The 21161-nt window shown below is 38.5% G+C and overlaps 1 protein-coding gene across 1 annotated transcript in view; it reads right to left on the bottom strand.

The window, feature by feature from the left end:
- Nucleotides 1–565: 565 nt before the first annotated feature.
- dpm1 (dolichyl-phosphate mannosyltransferase subunit 1, catalytic) overlaps nucleotides 566–21161 on the bottom strand; it is a 54649-nt gene continuing 34053 nt past the window's right edge. Inside the window, exons 3-9 of the mRNA XM_052031494.1 lie at nucleotides 13561–13594; nucleotides 10389–10465; nucleotides 10285–10310; nucleotides 7897–7992; nucleotides 3646–3714; nucleotides 2596–2710; nucleotides 566–856 (exon numbers count right to left, since the gene is read on the bottom strand). Of these exons, the coding sequence (XP_051887454.1) occupies nucleotides 752–856; nucleotides 2596–2710; nucleotides 3646–3714; nucleotides 7897–7992; nucleotides 10285–10310; nucleotides 10389–10465; nucleotides 13561–13594 (522 nt within the window). The 3' untranslated portion in view covers nucleotides 566–751. The remainder of the gene's footprint in view (nucleotides 857–2595; nucleotides 2711–3645; nucleotides 3715–7896; nucleotides 7993–10284; nucleotides 10311–10388; nucleotides 10466–13560; nucleotides 13595–21161) is intronic.

The following is a 21161-nucleotide window of genomic DNA, read 5'->3' as shown; positions in this document are numbered from 1 at the left end:
AGTATAGAAAAAATTGTACTTGCATGAATGTTCATGTAGATATTGGTACATTTTAATTTATCTCTGTGAGAATTGAAGGATTATTCCTCTAGGAAAGATAATATACATAATTAAAATGAATATTATAAGTAAATAACTAATGGAAAGCGAAAAAAATAAAAATAAATCTGAAAACATAATCAACATTACTATTTCTAATCATAATTTAGAAAATTCAATGTCCTGCATTGTTTTCAGAAAATAAGAATAAATTGCTAATTATATTAGAATTTGTATGTGTAAATTTTCAGAACATAATAATGTTAAGTTATCTGTTAAAAGCAAGTCCGACTACCTCATATCTGATATGAAGTGTGTGTTTATCAGGTGTTACTGTAATATAAATTCTTCTGATTTAATTGGAGACTAAAAGATAAATATTGGTAACAGCAGGCAGTATTAGTGATAAGTCAAAATAAGACTATGCCTGTATTCTTAACTAATTACAAAACAGACAAAACAATTCAGCAATATGATTTATGGCAGGAGGGCTATCAGCATTAAAATGAGTCAAACAAAATTAATATTAACAACAGTCTTATTCAAAGACTGGAATGATTTATTTCATTTTATACATTTGTTCACACTGAGGTGTGCTACAGATTTGTACAGATTGGAATTTACAATGAGGTTGTGAAGTAGGGAAACAATACATATCTTGTCTTAAGACATTCTGGATACATAACATTTCAGCGCCAAATATTAGCTTTGATCATGTAGTGGCAAAGAGATGCAGCAGTCCTTTCAAAAATGAAACAATTTCATTTCCTCCCAGTTTAGATTCACCATACACACGGTCCACAAATGTTATAGGAACCTGCAACAATTGGAAGGGGGAAAAACATGTTAATTCAATGTAAACATGAGCATTACTAAGTAAAGGGAACTATCATGAATTAACTGACAATGTTCTAACTACATGAGTGCCTTCAGGAATAAGAAATGGACCAGCACTACATTATCTACTAATTCTACAGACCTGAATTTTATTAATGGAAATACATTTTTAAAGTATCTGGGACATTGGAAATATAATTTTGAGTAATTTCTTTTGCCCACTGTTTTATTTGTCAATTTATCACATGATGTCATTCACTATGACTCGTAGAAATCAGAATGGCTGCATTTTTCATTCGGATACAAATTTAACTATGTTTTAGCTAAACTAATCCTTATTCAAACAAGAATCATTACAATTATTATAAACCTGCTATCATAATGTAAGGCATTAATTTTATAGGGCGGGCACAGTAGTGTAGTGGTTAGCATAATGCTATTACAGCACCAGCGACCTGGGTTCAATTCCTGCTGCTGTCTGTAAGGAGTTTGTGCGTTCTCCCCATGTCTGCGTGGGTTTCCTCCGGGTGCTCCGGTTTCCTCCCACATTCCAAAGATGTACGGGTTTAGGAAGTTGTGGGCATGTTATTTTGGCGCTGGAAGCATGGCGACACTTGTGGACTGCCCCAGAACACTCTACACAAAAGATGCATTTCACTGTGTTTCGATGTACATGTGACTAATAGAGATATCTCTTATCTTAAGATATTTCCATCTTCCTTCTTTAATGTTGTTAAATGTAGATGAAAATTCAGAATATATCACAGAATATATGCATGCTGGCAAAAAAAAACTGCCCCATGCTACATATTTTTTCTGATAATTAACCAATCCTCAATCCATGCTAATAAAATTACCTGCAATTCCACACTTGATACTGTATGAATCACATCTATTTTACATTTAACACGTGTCCCTAATCATTCCCATAGAACATGAAAGTAATTTTTGAGTAAGGACCTCTTTTCTTCACAATTATTTACAACTTGTTAAAATGGAGCAAACTAATTCAATTAGAATTAAGATTTAAACATACAATGTCTAAAAATAAATAACAAATAGGTGCACAAGTAAGCCATTCAGCTCCTTGAGTTAGTTCCACCATTCAGTTAGATCACGGCTGATTTCTACTGTGTCCATATACTCAACTATATCCCTTGATATAATCCCTTGTAACCTTAAAAGTTTCTATTGTCCACCCACATAATGTTTCCAGGTTTCACCACAATCTGTAGGAAAAGTGCTTTCTGTTTTGACTCCATCATTCCTAAACCAATTTTAGATTACACCTTTTTATTCCAGAGTCTTTACCATAGGAAGTAACCCTTATCATTTAAAATACTTCAATTAAATAGCACCTACCTGAAACTCATGTTCTCACAGAAATACAAGACAAATTTTATGTAACAGCAGGACTACTTCCCCTCCCCCCAAAATTTAATACTGGTGTGATCATACTGAGTGCTATATATTCACCATACAGTTTCATTATACTTGGGGAAATTTTCTACACAATAGTGCTGCCAACCTACCATTTTATTTTTTGAAGCATGTATAAAAATCATTTATCAAAACATTAATCCTAAATCATTAAGCTTTACTCAAAAGGTAGTCTACCCATGAACAAATTCTGTAATCTTTTATGCAAGATATTTTGTAATGGACAACAACTGATTTTCAATCAACTTTTATAATTATTTTAAAGTGATTCTTTCATACCTCCCCAATACTGTAATTCAGTTGTCGAGCCCTAATGATCATCTCCATTTGAAAGACATAACCTTTGGATACACACTTTTCAACCAGTTTCTCCAGTACTTCTTTTCTGTATAGTCTGTGGAAAGAAAATGCTTTTAGAATATATTTAAATGTACTACTCTAAACAGAAGCTGGAGAAGAAACAAGACAATTCATACGTTTCCTGCAATTTCTAATCTAAAACAAGAAGCAACGCCTCAGCAACTATAAAAGAGTTATTCTGTAGTGTGTAAATCTTTTACCTCTGGAAATAAATGTATTGTGGAAATGATTGATGGGCAAATTTAGTGATATTGCACAGAGCCATGCAGGACAGAAAGCTCAATGTTTTGATCTGTATGTCACTCTGAGGCAGTGGCAGGAAAGTGCTAGAAAAAGCAAGGGGAGAAATGAGCCATGCTTCACTTCTCTGATTCCTTTCTGTTGGCCTGTTGCTGGAAAGTGCTTAGGGATCATGTGATATTGGAAGAGGATTAGGATCAGCTACAAGGCTTCAATGTTTTAAAACAAAACAACTATAACGCAAAATGTTTTAGAAGGGAAAATGGAGAAAACAAAGTCAAATTGTTTACTCCTCTTTATAAATTGTGAAATAGTAACATATAGAGAAGATGGAAATCAAAAGGTTCAAGTGATTTGCCAGCTAATGGATCATAATTGTAGCACGATAAAACAAGTGCTGATCTCCTGTCAAGCCAGTCTACTTGTACTAGTAGCCCATGGCTACATGCAAATATGCATCAGATATATATCAGCTAACTATTCTTCAAAATCAGCGAGATACAAAATTAGCTGTGGAACTAACTTTCCCATTCTTTTATTATGTTTTCTTCTTTATCGCTCTCCCAATACAAGAGAGAACAATGCAAAAATGGAATTTAGTTTTCTAAAAAAATATCCACTTTTGCCTGTGGTTTAGATTATATACAATTACTTCAACATGCCCTGAAGTTAAACAACTAAACCCACACAAATTATAGTAAAGCAGAAGATATTAAACCGCATTCTTACCTGAAGCTACCTGTCAAGTCTGAAGCACCTGGTCTCAATAACACCTGAGTGACAAAATTGGCTCCGCGGCTACATTGAAAAAAAAATGATTGAATACAAATTAAAAAGCGAAGTAATTTCATTTTTTTTTTAAGAAAATTTAGAACCAATGCCTTTTTAAATTCCACACTTGTTAGCTGGATAAATTAATCTGATTTAGATCTAAGTAAACATCATTATTAACATTATTGATGGCAAAAAAAGGAGAAAATGTATAAAGCCTCTCAAACGGAATCACAGGTAAACTTGTAGTTTACCTTAATCGTTTTGAAAATGTCATTTTGTGTGTTTTTTTAAAAAGAATGTGTAATTTCCATTTTATTTTTGCCATTGTTATGCTCTATGTCTATTCCTTGCAATAAATTTAGTTCTGCACCCATAGTTCAGCTAATTATTTGAGAATTACTCTTAACTATATTATAAACTCAATTAATTCACATGTCCTTTAAGCAAGAAGATACCATTTTTACTCAGTCTAGAAGTTTAGTGCACCATTCTAGACAGGTGTGGCCTGTATGTAACCCTTTCCCACAGGAAAGTGGTTGAGTCTTAATTGCCCTCTGATGGGACCTAGCAAACCACTAAGGTGAATCAAGCCACTGCATAAAACAATAACAAAAATAAAATCAACAGACCACCCATCAACCACAAAAACACCAGGTTAGGACACAAAAATGATAAATCCTTCCAAATTGATCCCACAAGTACTCCACATGGTTATCTGGGAAATGTCATTATTGGGAGACCTATAATCACAAAATAAGTTAAACAATAGCCTCACATGAATCATACATTTCACCTCCCCCCCCAAACATCCAGGGGGCCAGGTGAGGAGAGAACAAAGAAAAAGAAAGATGCCTGCTTGACCTCATTCTCATTAAACTACCTGTAGCAGAAGCATCCATCCATGACAGTACTAGTATGAGTGAAATGCCAACCTGGTGAAGCAGCAACACATACATGCTAAACAGTGAAAACTGCAAGCTGTAGATTAAGCCAAAGAATTCCACTGCCAACAGACCATATCCAGTTGTGATTAGTGGTGGACAATTTGACAGATAATGGGAAGGGAAGATTCCATGAACATCTTCTTCAAAAATGCCAGAGTCCAGCACAAGTGCAAAAGACAAGGTGGATGCATTTGTATCTGTTTTCAGCCAGAAGTAGTGAGTGGATGATTTGTCTTGGCCTTTTCCAGAGATTACCACTAGAAGCCAGTTTCCAATCTATTGAAGTCATTCCACATGTTATCACAAAATAGCTAGGTGCACTGACCATAGCAAAGGCTTTGGCCCTGGGAACACTCTGGTTACAGAGCTGAATGTTTGTAACATGTTGAAGTCTTGCTACAACTGGACGAGGTATTAGTGAGTTCAAGCTCTTTCAGTATTACCATAATGGGAGCCACCCGAAAATGTGGAAAATTACTTGTGCGTGTTCTGAGAGAAAAAATATACAGGAAAACAATCCAGCTAATTATTGCCCAATCATGTTAAATCTCAATCATCAGCAAAGTACTGATAGATTTTGTTGACAATGTTATGAAGAGGCATTTAGGTATCCATCCTTAGTTTGGGTTCTGCCAAGAGCATTCTATTCCAGATCTCATCACAGCCATGGTCCCAACTTGCTATTGAGAGAACTAGCAAATGAATAGAAGACAGAGAATTGACAAGAGGGTTATTTTCAGGTTGGCAAACTTTGACCGGTACAGAGCTAGAGGGATCAGTACTGGGGCATCATATAGCAATAATCTATAGTAATGAATTACATCAAGGGAATGAATCCATTGTAGCCACATCTGATGAAGATACAAAGACAGATGGTAAAGTAAATAGTGAGAAGGATACAGAGTGTCCAAAGACACAGAGCTAAGGTAAGCAAGTTGGCAAAAATAAAATGGCATAGGGAGCACAATGTGGAGAAACGCCAGGTTATCCATTTTGGGAGGTTTAGTAGGTGGAATATTGTTCAAATGGAGAAAGATTACAGAAGGAACTAATGGGTCCTCATACACAAAACATAGAAAGTTAGCATGCAGGTAGAAAGAGCAATTGGAAGGCAAATGGATGGTAATCTTCATGGCAAAGCAGGTAGAATATAAAGTAGGGACGTCTTGTTATAACTGTACACAGAATTGGTGAGACCATATCTGGACTTCTTGGTCTGTTTACTGAAGGAGGAATATACTTGCATTGGAGGCAATTCAGGGAAAGTTCACTAAATTCATTCCTGGACGAAGGGTTGGGGAATTGTTCAGCAGATTGGGCCTATATTCACTGGATGAATGGGAGGTAAACTTACTGAAGCATAAGATTCTGAGGGGGCTTATCAGGCTAAATAATGTTGACAGGATTTTGCTCCTCACAGAGGTATTAGAATTAGGATGGCAGTTTCAAAATAAGGGATAGCTCATTTAAGCAGAAATGAAGAGACTTTTGTTCTCTAAGGGTTGTTAATCATTGTAACTCTCTCACCCAGAGCCATGGAGGCCAAAGCACTGAATATATTCAAAGCCAAAGTAGATTTTGATCCACAATCAAATCATAGATTATTGGGAATAGAGAGGAAAGAGGACCTCAGATCATGATCAAACTAGCTACGATCTTAATGAACGCTGAAGCAAGCTCAAGGGGCTATTTGGCTTACTCCTGGTCCTATTTCTTATGTTCTTATAACCTTGAATAACAACATTGAAAGAAACACTTTTTTTTGGTTATTCATAGTATTTTCTCTTGGATACCTTCCATTTAATAATTTTTTGGGGGTAACTGGAAAGACAAAAAGGGTTTAGTTTGCCATGCAGTACAGTAGAGCAACTCCTAGAGCAAATGGGAGAATCCACAGAAGAGCTGGAATAAGGGAATGAGAATTTTTAAAATGCAGTTATATGTAGATCAGAAGACAATGGAGGTTAGCACTTACAGGAATAACAGGTGACAAGAACTGGATACAGGCACCATTGTTCTAAGTGAGCACAAGTTTACAAAGACCTGTAAATGACAGGCTGGCCTGAAGAACATTGCAATAGTTCAACATGAAGGTAGTATATGATGGTTTCAAAAGCAGGTTAGTTGAAGTAGCAAAAGATATGGTTAATATTGCAGAGGTAGCAGCAGAAACTTTTGAGATGGATTGAATATAGGATTGGAAGCTCAGCTACTGTTAAATAAGACACTGGGATGCTGAGAACAGCCTGGTTCAAATTAAAACAGTGCAAATTAGCTGTATGAAATAATTGAGAGGGGAACCAAAGACAGTGGTTTGTTCTTCATGATCATTAACCATTAATGGTTCTGATCTTCATGTTGTGAGAAATACATGGAAGTGCTGGAAAATGTGCAAAAAAAAACCCATACAAGGAAACACTCAGAACAATCACAACTAACAAGAAAGACGGAACAGTCTGAGGCTCTTTCCTCTTGAATCAAAGGTTGAAAGGCAAATTGTTGAAAGAGTAGAGAAAGGATTTGAGAGTATAGACACTTGAAGAAGTTTCCACTAATACAAGACAGCCATGGATAAATCTGACAAGAGAATTTCATGAGAAACAGTTAACCAGACATTGGATAAAATGCCAAACTTGCCCCCTCAGGAATCAGAGAGGTGAACGGAAGAGATGTCGTCAAGAGGAAGCCAGAAAAACACAGATGAGGGAATATAAAAATTATAATGGGGTTACATGAAGTCAGGGTAAGGAAGCCCATATGGATTATGTACCTGTTGCACCAGATGACCCATTTCTGTGTTGTAATCATTTGTTGTAACCAAGATAACTAACATTTTGGTATTTGTTGTAACCAAGATAACTAACATTTTGGTATTCTTGATCACAAATGCACTGGAGTGATTATCATCCAGTATCTGATAACCTTAAGACTTTAGAAAAAAAATTACTTTTAACTACTCAGAAGAATACACAACAGCATTGTTCCACACTGTTTAGAATTAATGTTTACATAACTATACTACACAATTCAGCTAGTAGTTCTCCATTGACCATGTCACTTCCAGTTCTGGGTGGTTGAGGTTGATCAAAAACAGAACTAAAACTAAGTTTTGTTTGGTGAAACTGATTGAATTAAAAAACAAAGTAAGACTCAATTAGGAGAGTGATCTCCTAAGTTACAATGCTTTTTTTTAAAAAAAGCTGGTGTTGCAGTTAATCTTATAGGTAGGAATTCAAAGTATTTATGATGCATTGCTGCATACCTGATAAGTTTTCTTTTCAAATCCCAGCCAAATACGCCTCCATTTCCTCTGTAACGCGTGCCAGACACTACATCATAATTTCCTTCCTTCTGTTTTCTGTAATATTTATGTATTACAACATTGTGATTAAACTTAAATTAACTGAAGTTCTGAAACAGAAAACTGGTTCCAAAATCATTCTATAGAAATTACATTGGTAGCCTTTTATTTCAAAAGTTTTTATAGTCTATAACCTTCACTTCAACAAAAAGTACCTTTTCAAATTACACTAAAACAATGAAAATAAATATTCATTTTGGATCACATAAGATTAATTTAATATGTATTTCAGGGTATCTTAACTAAATTCATGATGAATAATTTCATTTACAGTGGATTTGCCACTTTAAGAAAAGCAACATATTTTCCAATTAGAAATATATATGATTACACCTATTTCCAGATTGTCAAGTTATAACACGATAAAAAAAAGCAAAAGCATATATCAAATAATCCATCTAACTACTTTGAACAAAACAAAAAGACCATTTGATGATCAAGAAAATTCAAGTAAGACATCCAAAGAAAATATGCAAGGAAGTAAATCCAAATCTATTGAAAAATGAACTTTTGAAATTTTCTCCTATTTGTGAGCTCCAGCTCATTACACCAGCGACCTTGTTCAGTCCTGACCTCCAGTGCTGTCTATGTGGATTTTGCATGTTCTCCCCGTGACCATGTAGGTTTTTCCCCCAGATACTCTGGTTTCCTCTCACATCCCAAAAACGCCTTAATTGAACACTGTAAATTGCCCCTAATGCGTTGGATCAACTGGAGAATCAGGGGGGGAAGCCAGTTGATGGGAATGTGTGAAGAATAAAATGGGTTAGGATAGGATTAGTCTAAAATAGGTGCTTGATGGTTGGCATGGATTCAGTGGGCCAAAGGGCTTGTTTTCATTCTGTATCTCTCTCTCTCTCTCTCTCTCTGACTCAGTACGAGTCTAACCTATCCTTAGCTGCAAGCCAAAATAGTGCAACAGCATAGACAATTCATTCAGAAAGCTGAAAAGCAGATCTCCCCTGAATTTAGTTCTAATACATTGAAACTTGTAAGAATTGAAGAGTTAGCAACATTTCACTCTACAATGATTACGTATCTTTCTATGGACTTAACTACTTTTGAAAAAAAGCCAACAAGTTAGATGGTTAAACTAGTGGCTGGTGGCCCACTGTGCCTTGGATTCTTCAAAAACACATCTTCATGGAAGTTTTTATTTATTTTTGTCAGAGCAATATGGTAATTTTTTTCAGTCCAAAGTATTTAGAAACTGCATCTACTTTGCCAATTAACCTGAAATGTTTGCTTATGTTATTTAGATTTGCAGAGTTCTCTCGGTCACATAGGAAGGCTTCCAACTGTGGCCAGAATTGGGCATGGATAGACTGGTTTCATTGAGGAGCTGAGTGATAACTATGCTGGTTGTCCTGGCCCATGAAGGAAGTTGCAGATAACACATGCTTTCTTGAGCCATTAACTCCGCTTGCCTCATACTGGCAGGTTTCCCTAGTGCTGGTGAATCCATGTGTTAACTGCTAGATTTAAATAAGGCTCCCATTTATACTTTCAAGGGTAGAAAACTCCACCATGTGGTTCATAAAACAAAACAGGTAGTATACAATTATCCAGAGAACCATTCCCAATTTTGAAAAAATTTAATCCACATCCTCACCCGTTGTAGAGGGGCAGAGGTAATTGTTAGTACGGAGGCCATTATTTCTATTCTTAGAGAGAAGCTTTGGAAAGTTACTTTACAATTAAGGATAAAAGCCTGGATGATTGCATGGCTTTATGCTTAACAAGAACAATTTACAAAGAAAAGTGAAGTAAAATTTGTCATTCACACTTTCATAATTTGAGCAGATTTAGGATTCAGGAGGTAATATATTTTAGAGATCATATAAACCAGAGTAGACTCATAATTCTGAACTCATAATTATAGTGATACTGTATTATTACTATCTAGAATACTGTTTTACCATATGAAAATATTCTGACATAACCTCTTTTGCATGGGTGGAGGAATATTAGATGGTGACAATTTTATACTGAATGTGGACATGGGACGACATCTGAATTAATCAGGGTAAATAATTAGGCCGTGCCTAGGGTTAATTTATTTCATGTCCTATCTCTTATAATTGGTTCACACAGTTATAAAAATAGTGAGATTAAAATCACAGACACAAAAATCACACTGATGTAACAGGGAAAATATTGATATTATCATGAAATGAATTATTTATCAGCAATGCTATGTCCAATGACCAAACATTTGAAAAGATATCAGTTACACAATATGCAATAAGGCTGAATAATATACAGTTGGAAACAAGGAAAAATGCTTACTTTATGAACTCAGGGATAAATTTTGGCTGAAATTAAAGAAAAAGAGATTGGTTACATAAGTACATTAAATATGAAATAAACAAATAAAATGAAAATAAACTTACATGATGTGAAAGATCTGCATCCATTATAAAGACAAAGTTACCACTGGCGTGTTGCATTCCATGAATATATGCTGTTCCTAGAGTAAAAGAAAGCACTCAGGATAAGTATATTGAGCAAAATTCATTTGACTTTGCTTAGCATTTTTTTTTAAGTAGATGTATTTAAAGTAATAATTTATTACAAAAGGCAGATTTTTCAACCAGTTTTATAGGATTGCTCACTAAAACAAAATAAATTTTGAAATCTTGTTGATGTGAATATGTCAGCATATTTTATTTTTTATAACTTTTGCTGGGAAAACATCAAACTAACATTTAGCCAACATTCCCAGGATCATCATTTTTGATGTCAGCTCTCCAAATGCCTTTGTTCTTCCATTGAACAGTAGAGCACCACAGTAATCTATAGTTTCTCTGAAAATCACAATATATGAAGAAACTGAAACCAGATCTTGCAATGACTAACTGAATAATAGTAGTAACAATAGTAAACAATTACTTGAAGAGCAAGATGGGTTGAAATAGTTTGTGGTTTGTGTTAAACTGTTGCAATACACAAACCCACATTAGTTTCATATAAGGTTACCCCAGAACAGAAATTCTGTCACATAAAAGGCTTTGCGCAAGGTTGTGGAGCTAACACAGGAAGTAGGAGGGGTTGCAGATTACAATGAGGGGTTATGGAGTTGAGAGAGGTTTGGAGTGGGGGTGGTTAGGATGCAGTGGGAGTTGATAGCATCAGAGATCAGAAGCACGAAGAGAATTGGACATGCAATTGGAATTAGCAATATCAGAGGAAAAGTGATTATATGTTCGGATGGGGCAGATGGCCAGATAATCAGTCCTGAGAGATGAGAGATGGAATTAGCAGAATGGTATGGAGGTGGGGTGGGGGGGAGAAGGAAATCAATGCATGAAAATCAGGGACCCAGAGAGAATCAGCAGCAAGGGGAGAGGCAGGTTGGGAGCAAACACAAAGAAAATGACATTAAAGAGGTTGTACCTGCAAGAAAAAGATGCTTCATATCAGGGCAGTGGACTAGTTAATGCCCAGCCACTTCAACTAATGGCAATGTAGGCCTCAGCACTCCGGTTAAGATAAGGTTTGGTGTGAGTGTCTCACTCCCTTCAAGGGCTTTGTATGCACAGAAGAATTTGGTACGTGTGGCTAAAGATGCGTTGCACGCTACTTGACATCGCTGCATGTCCAGCAGCCTCCATGAATGTCATAGGTAAAAGGGATCTAGAATGAATTTGTGCAAGTATGCTACGCACACATACATCAACTAATTCCATTTGGCAATTGGATTTCAGATACAATTCACTGGCTATGCATAAAAAAAACATTGCGCTATGCAGGAGAATTCTAGTCATTTATTTTTACTTACATGTTTGTTTTGTGCTTACAACTATGATATGCCATATACATACATATATGGAATGAGCTGCCAGAGGAAGTGGTTGAGGTGGATACAATAATAGCATTTAAAAGATATTTGACAGGTACATAGATAGGAAAAGTTTAGAGGGATATGGACTAAATGTGGGCAAGTCGGACTAGCTTAGATGGGCATCCTGGTTGGCATGGATGAGTTGGGCCGAAGGGCCTGTTTCCGTGCTATTTTACTCTACAACTATAATCAACTATTCCTGTTGCTGTGTTGCATATTAGCCACTGGTTCAGCAGTACAATATTTCCAATATTGTAAAACTAATATTAGCATTCTGTAACAGGAACAAATGTAATGGTAGTAACTGTACAAGAGGAATAGTTGCAAACTTGATTTTAAACTAGTTTTGTTTTAAAGCTTAGAAGAAACATTCATAAATGAATCTTATACCAAGACTCAGGTGAGACCTATGATAGAGCAGTCTACAGACCAAGGCTGCAGTGCATGCACAGGGAGATGCATAAAGCATTGTCTGGTTTCCTGAAACACTAAGAGAGATATCCAGGAGTACTGTGGAGTGTCAAACTAGCTTTGCTCAGAGCTTAAAACTCATCATATCAGGATCTTGTCTTCGCCATTAACGATACATTAGATGCTGAATTCCATTGGAACATCTTGAGCACCATAGCGGAAGCTCCGATTTCTGTCTTCTATGCCTAGTATGTTGTCATGCAAGTTCAGACCACTGTTGACATGATTCTAGTGTTGCAAGGTCCCTTGATGGCCCACTCCCATTGGTTCTGATGGTACTAATCCTGATACTAATTTTCCCCACCTACATTTCCTTCTCCCCACAACACAACTCTTCCTATGAATCCCATTCTTCTTCCACTTACCTCCCCCACTCTCTACAACATGATGTTACCAGTCTCAGTCCCACATCACTTACAAAACATAATGCCAGTTCTGCACCCCTTCCAACCTAATGACCAGCTCCAATGTTCTCCCCCTCCATGGACATAACACTATTGGGCTTGTGATTGCCCAAGTGCTGGCCTAGCTTCACAGCCTCAGAAAATAGCATTGGGCAACACATTTTCAGGTCAAAAATGTGCAATACTCAGTCAGTTCTGCTCAAGACTTTAGTTCTGCACAAATAAGTTCTCAACTAAGGGCCTCTTAAATGGCACATGACACCCAGTGCTGTGCCCCTTTAGTACACGCATTATGAAATACTAGAATTCATGGCAAGAGTATTCTGCACAGAAGTTAGAAAAGGCAGAATTAATATCCTAGCAGTTAAATCATTTAAAAATGCCAATGATATAAAATCATTACTAACTTAGGGAAGTAGTATAGATATTCAGGCTTGCATAAAAGCTTACAGTGTGCAACTCTGAATTTTTTGTTCCTTCCCAATTATATGTTTGCTCAGCTACTTCAGAGAACAGTTCAGATTTACATTGATCAAAAACCAATAATTCTCCAGATTATTAGTCTCAGCCTTTGGATTGCTAATCCAAAAGTGCAAACACTACTCTATAGTGCCTGACATGCAAAGGAAAATAACACAAATACCTGCCTGCTCAGATTGTTTAAAAAATTTTCATACAACAGTGTTGTCTGAATCTGACACTTAGCAATGGTCAGAACATTTAGAAATGACAAAATTAGTATGTGAAAAGTTTCATTTTCAATACATGTTTTCAACACAGATCATTTACAGAACTTAAAACATAAAATGCTGATTAAAATTGCTTGTATGTATTCATAGCTCTTACCTAATCCCAACTTCTTTGCTCTAGGTCTGAGTAACTGTGAAAAGATTAAACAATAATTACAGTAACATAATTAAAAATTCTAACTGTGAAGTACGTGTTAGAGTAACACTTAGTTTCTTAAGAGGTAATTGTTCTGAATGGACTGGAAAGTCATAGGCAACTTTGTACATTACCCAGAGATTATATTCATTATCATTGCTGGCTGATCTTTTGTGGCATTGCTCTAAATTTGTCAGTTGTTGCACAGAGAAAAAGGTAGAGATTTTTGTGGTAGGAGTCACTGAAGAGACTTAGACATAAAGTTAGCAGCAAGTCAGCACCACAACAGGATTCAAATGTTCTTTTTAAAGTTTGTCCCAAGAAATCCAAATGCTATCGTTAACTATCACAAGTGGATTAAGAAATATTTTTGCAAAATGCACTGTGAAGAGGCTCTTCACATGTGGGTTTTGTTAAGAGCTAAAAACAAAGCTTTGGAAAAAAATTGCATTGTCCCTTCTTTACCAAATATCTCCACATTTAGTATACTACAAGGTTGTACTTAAAAAAACAAGCTGAAGTTCAGAGCTTTACTAGCAAAAAAAATGAACATTTACATAAAAGCATATGAATTGTAATGAATTACTTTGAACTATAGAAAGCCCAATGTGGCAGCTGCTTTATGGCTGTAAAGTCCTACAGTGAAACTTATCATCAGATCAATTTATTTTTGGTGATCTTAGCTGAAGGGAAAGATCAGCCATTACGCTGGAAGAATACGCGGTTCTTTTCAAATAGTTCTTCAGAATCTTTGATGCCTACCTAAAAGAGCCAAATGGGGCACTGGTTTGGAATCTCATTTCACATGATATCTCTCACAGCAAGGTATATACTCAAGTTCTGGAATGGGGTCTGAAAGTATTATTTAAGTTTTGTAAGATTGTCCTAATTTGAACATTAGTCACCTCTCCCCAGTAAATAATATCACTGCCAATAAAATCTGCATATTTGACCCTCAACTCCTGAACAAGACCTCTTTCCATTTCTCCTTCCTCAAAACATGTTCACTCTATACACTCCTCTCTCAAATTCACTCAAGTTTGTCACACATTTTGAGCATTCCCATAACATTGCAGGGCAGTTCAGAAGATGAGCCACAGCAGATATTTCAACAGCAGACTAGAAGCTTGGTCAAAGAAAGAAAGAGAGAAGTGGAAAAGTTTAGGAATTCCAGAGAGAGTTATGGCGTCTGAAGGCATGGCCTCCAATGGTGGTGAGAACAGGTCAGAATTAGAGGAGTGCAGTTATATGGAGGAGATAATAATGATAAGAAAGGATGAGAAAATGTGGGATTTTGAATAAAAGCATGCAAATTTTAAAAGTAATGTGTTACTTAGCTGGATTCCAAGATAGGAAGTACAGCAGTGATACCTGAATGGGACTTAATATAGGTGTGGACATCAGCAGCAGAATTTTGGATGACCTCAATTTTGGAGAGTAGCAAGAAGGAGGGCAACCAAAAATGCACTGGAATAGTCAAGTCTGATGTTAATTAGATTTCAGAAACACATGAGCTGACACAGAGGCAGAATCAAGAGATGTTACAAATGTTGAAATGGTGATGACAACGTTCATCTTGGGGTCAAACAAGACACCAATGTGCAAACTGTCAGTTTCACTTTAGCCAGGGAGATGGATTAAATCAATGGAAAGGCAATGAAGGTTGTGATGGGTACTGAAGACACTAAGAGTAGACATACACAATGAATGGTACAGCCCTTGGGAATATTGAGGAACAGAGGGTTCAAGTCCAAGGATCCCTGAAGACTTCAGCACAGGAAGACAAGGCAGCATACAGGATACTTACCTTCATTAGCCAGGGCATAAAATACAAGAGCAGAGAAGTTATAGTACAAGTTTATAATACATTAGTTAGGCCACAGCTGGAGATCTGCAATGCTATATGAAGGACATGATTGCACTGGAAAGGATGCAAAGGAAATTCACCAGGATGTGGCCAGGGTTTGTTTTCCTTGGGAGTGCAGGAGCACGGGGGCGGGGGGGGGGGGGGGGGGGGGGAGGGTGGAGGGGGGGGAGTGTACACAAAATAATGAAGGGCACACACAGGGTAGGTAGTAGGAAACTTTGCTCCACAGCAGATGACTAAAATCAGAAGGCAAAGGGTAAAAGGGTCAGAGATTTAGAGGAGAACTGAGGAAGGTGGTTGGAATCTGGAATACACTGCCTGAGTGGATGGTGGAGGCAGGTAGTCTCACAACATTTAGCATTTAGATGAGCACTTGAATCACCAAGGCATAGATGGCTAGGGACTAAGTGCTGGTAAGGGGTACTTGATAGTCCGCATGGGCATGGCAAGCCAAAGGGCCTTAATTGTATAATCTATGACAATGTCTTTGGTTTTCCTTATGGTTAGTTGGAGAAAATATTTTCTCATTCAATGCTGGACATCAGACAGTCTTACAATTTTAAAACCGTAGGTAGGGCAGGAGAGATGGTGGTGAGGTAAACCTGAGTTTTGTTAGCCTGCATTTGGAAACTGTGTAAGTGTGTAATGGTTTTAATAACAGCTAAAATATCAAAACAGGATTTTGGTTGAGCAGATCAGTAGCTGACTGGGAGGGCCAAAGTTGGTGGGGAGGTTGGGGCGATGGAGACAGCAGATGTGGGTTGGGGGGTTTGGATGAAAGGAGAGATTAAGGAAGGATAGGAGGGCAATAAACTCAGAAATACATTCAACAAAGTGAATTCAGGCAGATTGAATGATTTCTCTTCCCCAATGATTTCAATGCAGAGACTGAGGAAAGAAAGCACTAATAATTGTGATGGGAAATTTTTATTGTACTTGGGTACAGTACCGCTGTGGATTAAACAGACACCTTTATCTGCCTAAATATGCTCCTCCTTTTGTGGGCAAGTAGGAGGATTAATTTCAGAAAAGCCGATTTAATGAATATATGATACAAGACATTTATTTTACTTGGACAACTGTATACATCATTCAAAGTATTGAATTAAAGTGCAGGCAACTGCAGAAGATAGATTTCACATGCTACTTTTATTCAGTTACATCTGTTCAGGTACAATTTGCTAAAGAGATGATTTATTTCTTTTTTTAAGGTATTACAGAATTCATTCTAAAAAGCACTGGTGCATTTTCTTTTCATGTGAGTGTTGGCAGAGGGGAACAACAATTGGAAGAAGCATGGAAAACAGATGGACTTATTTCATGTCGCCCCAATTCTATCATGTATACAATATCTGGCTCCTTATTGGCAGCAAAGGACCTCTTGTTATGTCATCTTACGACATCAGTAAACTATCATTAATACCAGTTATGAGGTAAAAAACCAAAGTCTGTTGTGAAATAAAAATACTGTATCTTTTTGTGGGAAAAGGAAGATAAAAATATATCTTGAAAGTTCTGATAACTTCATTTAAAACAGGAGGTTTTGGGATTACATTCCAATTTTGAAAACCAACAATGTCAAAAGGACAAAGTAATGGAAAAGAAACATTTTTTTCTCTGAAATTAATGTCAAAATTAAGTACTTCTAAATTGGGGATTGCTTAAGTAGATGCTATTCAGAGAACTTGTACAGTTCTTCAACACAAAATCAAATGCCAACCATTAATTAGGTTCATGTCATAAGTCTCAAAATGCTCAGAAGGGATTAACGTAATGGCATAAACTATTACTATTAACGTATGAAAGAAACAGGCTCTCCCTGTAAAGTAAACCATCAGAATCAGGTTGACTGCAACTGAGTGCTATCAATGGTAGAAGCAGCATTGAAGATAAAATCAGTTTATGATTCCCATAAATGTAAGAATGGGAATGTAAGTTTCCTCCCCGCAAGCATCCCCCCCCCACCCCCCCCAAAACATAGCAGCTGCCTAAAGTTCACACTAGATGAACTCCTTAAGTCAAATCACACCCTTGGTTTACAGACATGACTGAAAACTTGTAGTTTTAACTTGACACTTAAGAGGCTATAGTGCTCAAGCAGACGTTGAGCAATTTAGGCAAATTTGAGCAAAAAGCTGCAGTGGCCAGGTCTCTGGCGCTGAGCCTGGTCGTGTGGTGCAGAAGGGAAGGGGGAGAAGAGGAGAGCCGTAGTGATAGGGGATTCCAAAGTACGGGGGGCAGACAGGAGATTCTGTGGACATGAAAGAGACTCGCGGATGGTATGTTGCCTCCCTGGTGCCAGTGCCAGGGTCAGGGACATCTCAGATCAGGTCCACAGCATTCTGAAGGGGGAGGGTGAACAGCCAGAGGTCATGGTACATATTGGTACCAATGACATAGGTAGGAAAAGAGACAAGGTCCTGAAAAGGGAATATAGAGAGTTAGGTAGGAAGCTGAAAAGCAGGACCTCAAGGGTAGTAATCTCTGAATTGCTGCCTGTGCCACGTGTCAGTGGGGGTAAGAATAGGATGATTTGGCAGATGAATGCATGGCTGAGAAATTGGTGCAGGGGGCAGGGTTTCAGATTTGTTGATCATTGGGATCTCTTCTGGGGAAGGTACGACTTGTACAAAAGGGATGGGTTACACCTGAACTGGAGAGGGACCAATATTCTTGTGGGCAGGTTCGCTAGAACCATTGGGGAGGGTTTAAACTAGTTTGGCAGGGGGATGGGAACCAGAGTGATAGGTCAGAGGTTGGTTCATTTAGTGTACAAATAGATACAGAGTGTAGAAAGACTGTGAGGAAGGATAGGCAGTCGAAAGGGCAAAATTGCAGTCAGTTGGATGGGCTGAAGTGTATCTACTTTAATGTGAGAAGTATCAGGAACAAGGCTGATGAACTTAGAGCATGGGTAAGTACATAGAACTATGACGTGGTGGCCATTACAGAGACTTGGCCGTCACAAGGGCAGGAATGGCTGCTGGATATTCCGGGGTTTAGATGTTTCAGAAGGGATAGGGGCGAAGGTAAAAGAGGTGGGGGACTGGCTTTGCTGATCAGGGACAGTGTCACAGCTGGAGAAAGGAAGGATGTCCTGGAGGGATCATCTACTGAGTCAGTGTGGGTGGAGATCACAAACAGGAAGGGAGCAATCACTCTATTGGGAGTATTCTACAGAACCCACCCCCACCCCACCCAATAGCAGCAGAGACACTGAAGAGCAGATCGGGAGGCAGATCTTGGAGAGGTGCAAAAATAACAGGGTTGTTGTCATGGGTGATTTCAACTTCCTGAATATTGAATGGCACCTCCTTAGTGTAAAGGGGATAGATGGGACGGAGTTTGTTCGGTGTGTACAGGAAGGATTCCTGACACAGTATGTGGACAGGCGACTAGAGGAGAGGCCATACTGGACCTGGTGCTAGGCAATGAGCCTGATCAGGTTTCAGATCTCTCGGTGGGAGAGCATTTTGGAGTTAGTGACCATAACTCCTTGACTTTTACCATAGCCTTGGAGACGGATAGGAGCAAACTATATGGGAAAGTATTTAACTGGGGGAGGGGGAATTATGATGCTGTTAGGTAGGAACTTGGGAGCGTAAATTGGGAACAGATGTTCTTGGGGAAGTGCACAGCGGAAATGTGGAGGTTCTTTAAGGAATACTTGCATGGGGCTATGGATAGGTTTGTCCCATTGAGGCAGGGTAAGGATGGTAGAGTGGAGGAACCATGGTTGACAAGAGACATAGAACATCTTGTCAAGAGGAAGAAAGAAGCTTACCTAAGATTTAGAAAGCAAGGATCAGACACGGCCCTGGAGAGTTACAAGGTAGCCAGGAGGGAGCTTAAGAATGGACTTAGGAGAGCTAGAAGGGGGCATGAGAAGTCCTTGGCGAGCAGGATCAAGGAAAACGCCAAGGCATTCTACACATATGTGAAGAATAAGAGGATGACTAGAGTGAGGGTAGGACTGATCAGGGATAAAAGAGGAAACATGGGCCTGGAGTTGGAAGAGGTAGGGAAGGTCCTTAATGAATACTTTGCTTCAGTATTCATCAGAGAGAGACCTTGACATTTGTGAGGATGGCGTGGGACAGGCTGATATGCTAGGGCAAGTCGACGTGAGGAAAGAGGATGTGCTGGAACTTTTGAAAAACATTAGGATAGATAAGTCACCGGGGCCAAATGGGAACCTTGAGGGATCTATGGACATGGACCCCAAGATTGCTCTGTTCCCTCACACTGCTAAGAGTCCTGCCATTAACCTTGTATTCTGCCTTCGAATTCGATCTCCCGAAGTGTAATATCCCAGGTTATTACAGGAAGCTAGGGAAGAGATTGCTGCGCCTTTGGCGATGATCTTTACATCCTCACTGGACGCAGGAGTAGTGCCAGATGATTGAAGGGTGGCAAATGTTGTTCCTTTGTTTAAGAAAGGGAGTAGGGATAACCCTGGGAATTACAGACCAGCGAGTCTTATTTCAGTGGTGGGCAAGTTACTGGAGAAGATTCTTAGAGACAGGATTTATTGGCATTTAGAGAAGTACAGGCTGATTAGGGACAGTCAGCATAGCTTTGTGAGGGGCAGGTCGTGCCTCATGAGCCTGATTGATTTCTTTGAGGATGTAACAAAGCACATTGATGAAGGTAGAGCAGTGGATTTGGTGTACATGGATTTTTGTAAGGTGTTTGATAAGGTTCCTCATGGAAGGCTTATTCAGAAAGTCAGGAGGCATGGGATCCAGGGAAACTTGGCTGTGTGGATTCAGAATTGGCTCGCTCATAGAAGACAGAGGGTGGTGGTAGATGGAGCGCATTCTGCCTGGAGGTCGGTGACCAGTGGTGTTCCGCAGGGATCTGTTCTGGGACCCCTCCTCTTTGTGATTTTTATAAATGACTTGGATGAGCACGTGGAAGGGTGGGTTAGTAAGTTTGCTGATGGTACAAAGGTTGGTGGTGTTGTGGATGGTGTAGAAGGTTGCTGTAGCTTACAACAGGATATTGATAGAATGCAGAGCTGGGCTGAGAAGTGGCAGATGGAGTTCAACCCAGATAAGTCTGAAGTGATACACTTAGGGAGATCGAATTCGAAGGCAGAATACAAGGTTAATGGCAGGACTCTTAGCAGTGTGGAGGAACAGAGCAATCTTGGGGTCCACATCCATAGGTCCCTCAAGGTTGCCATATAGGTCAATAGGGTTGTTAAGAAGGCATATGCAGTTTTGGCCTTCATTAGTTGGGGTATTGAGTTCAAGAGCTGCAAGGTGATGTTGCAGCTCTATAGAACTCCGGTTAGACTACACTTGGACTATTGTGTTCAGTTCTGGTTGTCTCATTATAGGAAAGATGTGGAAGCTTTAGAGAGGGTGCAGAGGAGATTGACCAGGATGCTGCCTGGATTGGAGAGCATGTCTTATGAGGACAGGTTGAGTGAGCTAGGGCTTTTCTCCTTGGAGAGGAGGAGGATGCGAGGTGACTTGATAGAGGTGTACAAAATGATAAGAGGCATAGATTGAGTGGACAGTCAGAGACTTTTCCCCAGGGCAACAATGGCTAACATGAGGGGACATTATATTAAAGTGATTGGAGGAAGGTATAAGGAGCATGTCAGGGATAAGTTTTTTTTTACACAGAGTGGTGGGTGCGTTAAACGCACTACCTGTAGAGGTTGTGGGGGCAGATACATTAGGGA

This window comes from Pristis pectinata, chromosome 16 (assembly GCF_009764475.1).
Source record: "Pristis pectinata isolate sPriPec2 chromosome 16, sPriPec2.1.pri, whole genome shotgun sequence".
Lineage (NCBI taxonomy): Eukaryota > Metazoa > Chordata > Chondrichthyes > Rhinopristiformes > Pristidae > Pristis > Pristis pectinata.
The sequence above is the reverse complement of the archived record's forward strand: the minus strand, read 5'-3'. Positions and strand labels throughout refer to the sequence as shown.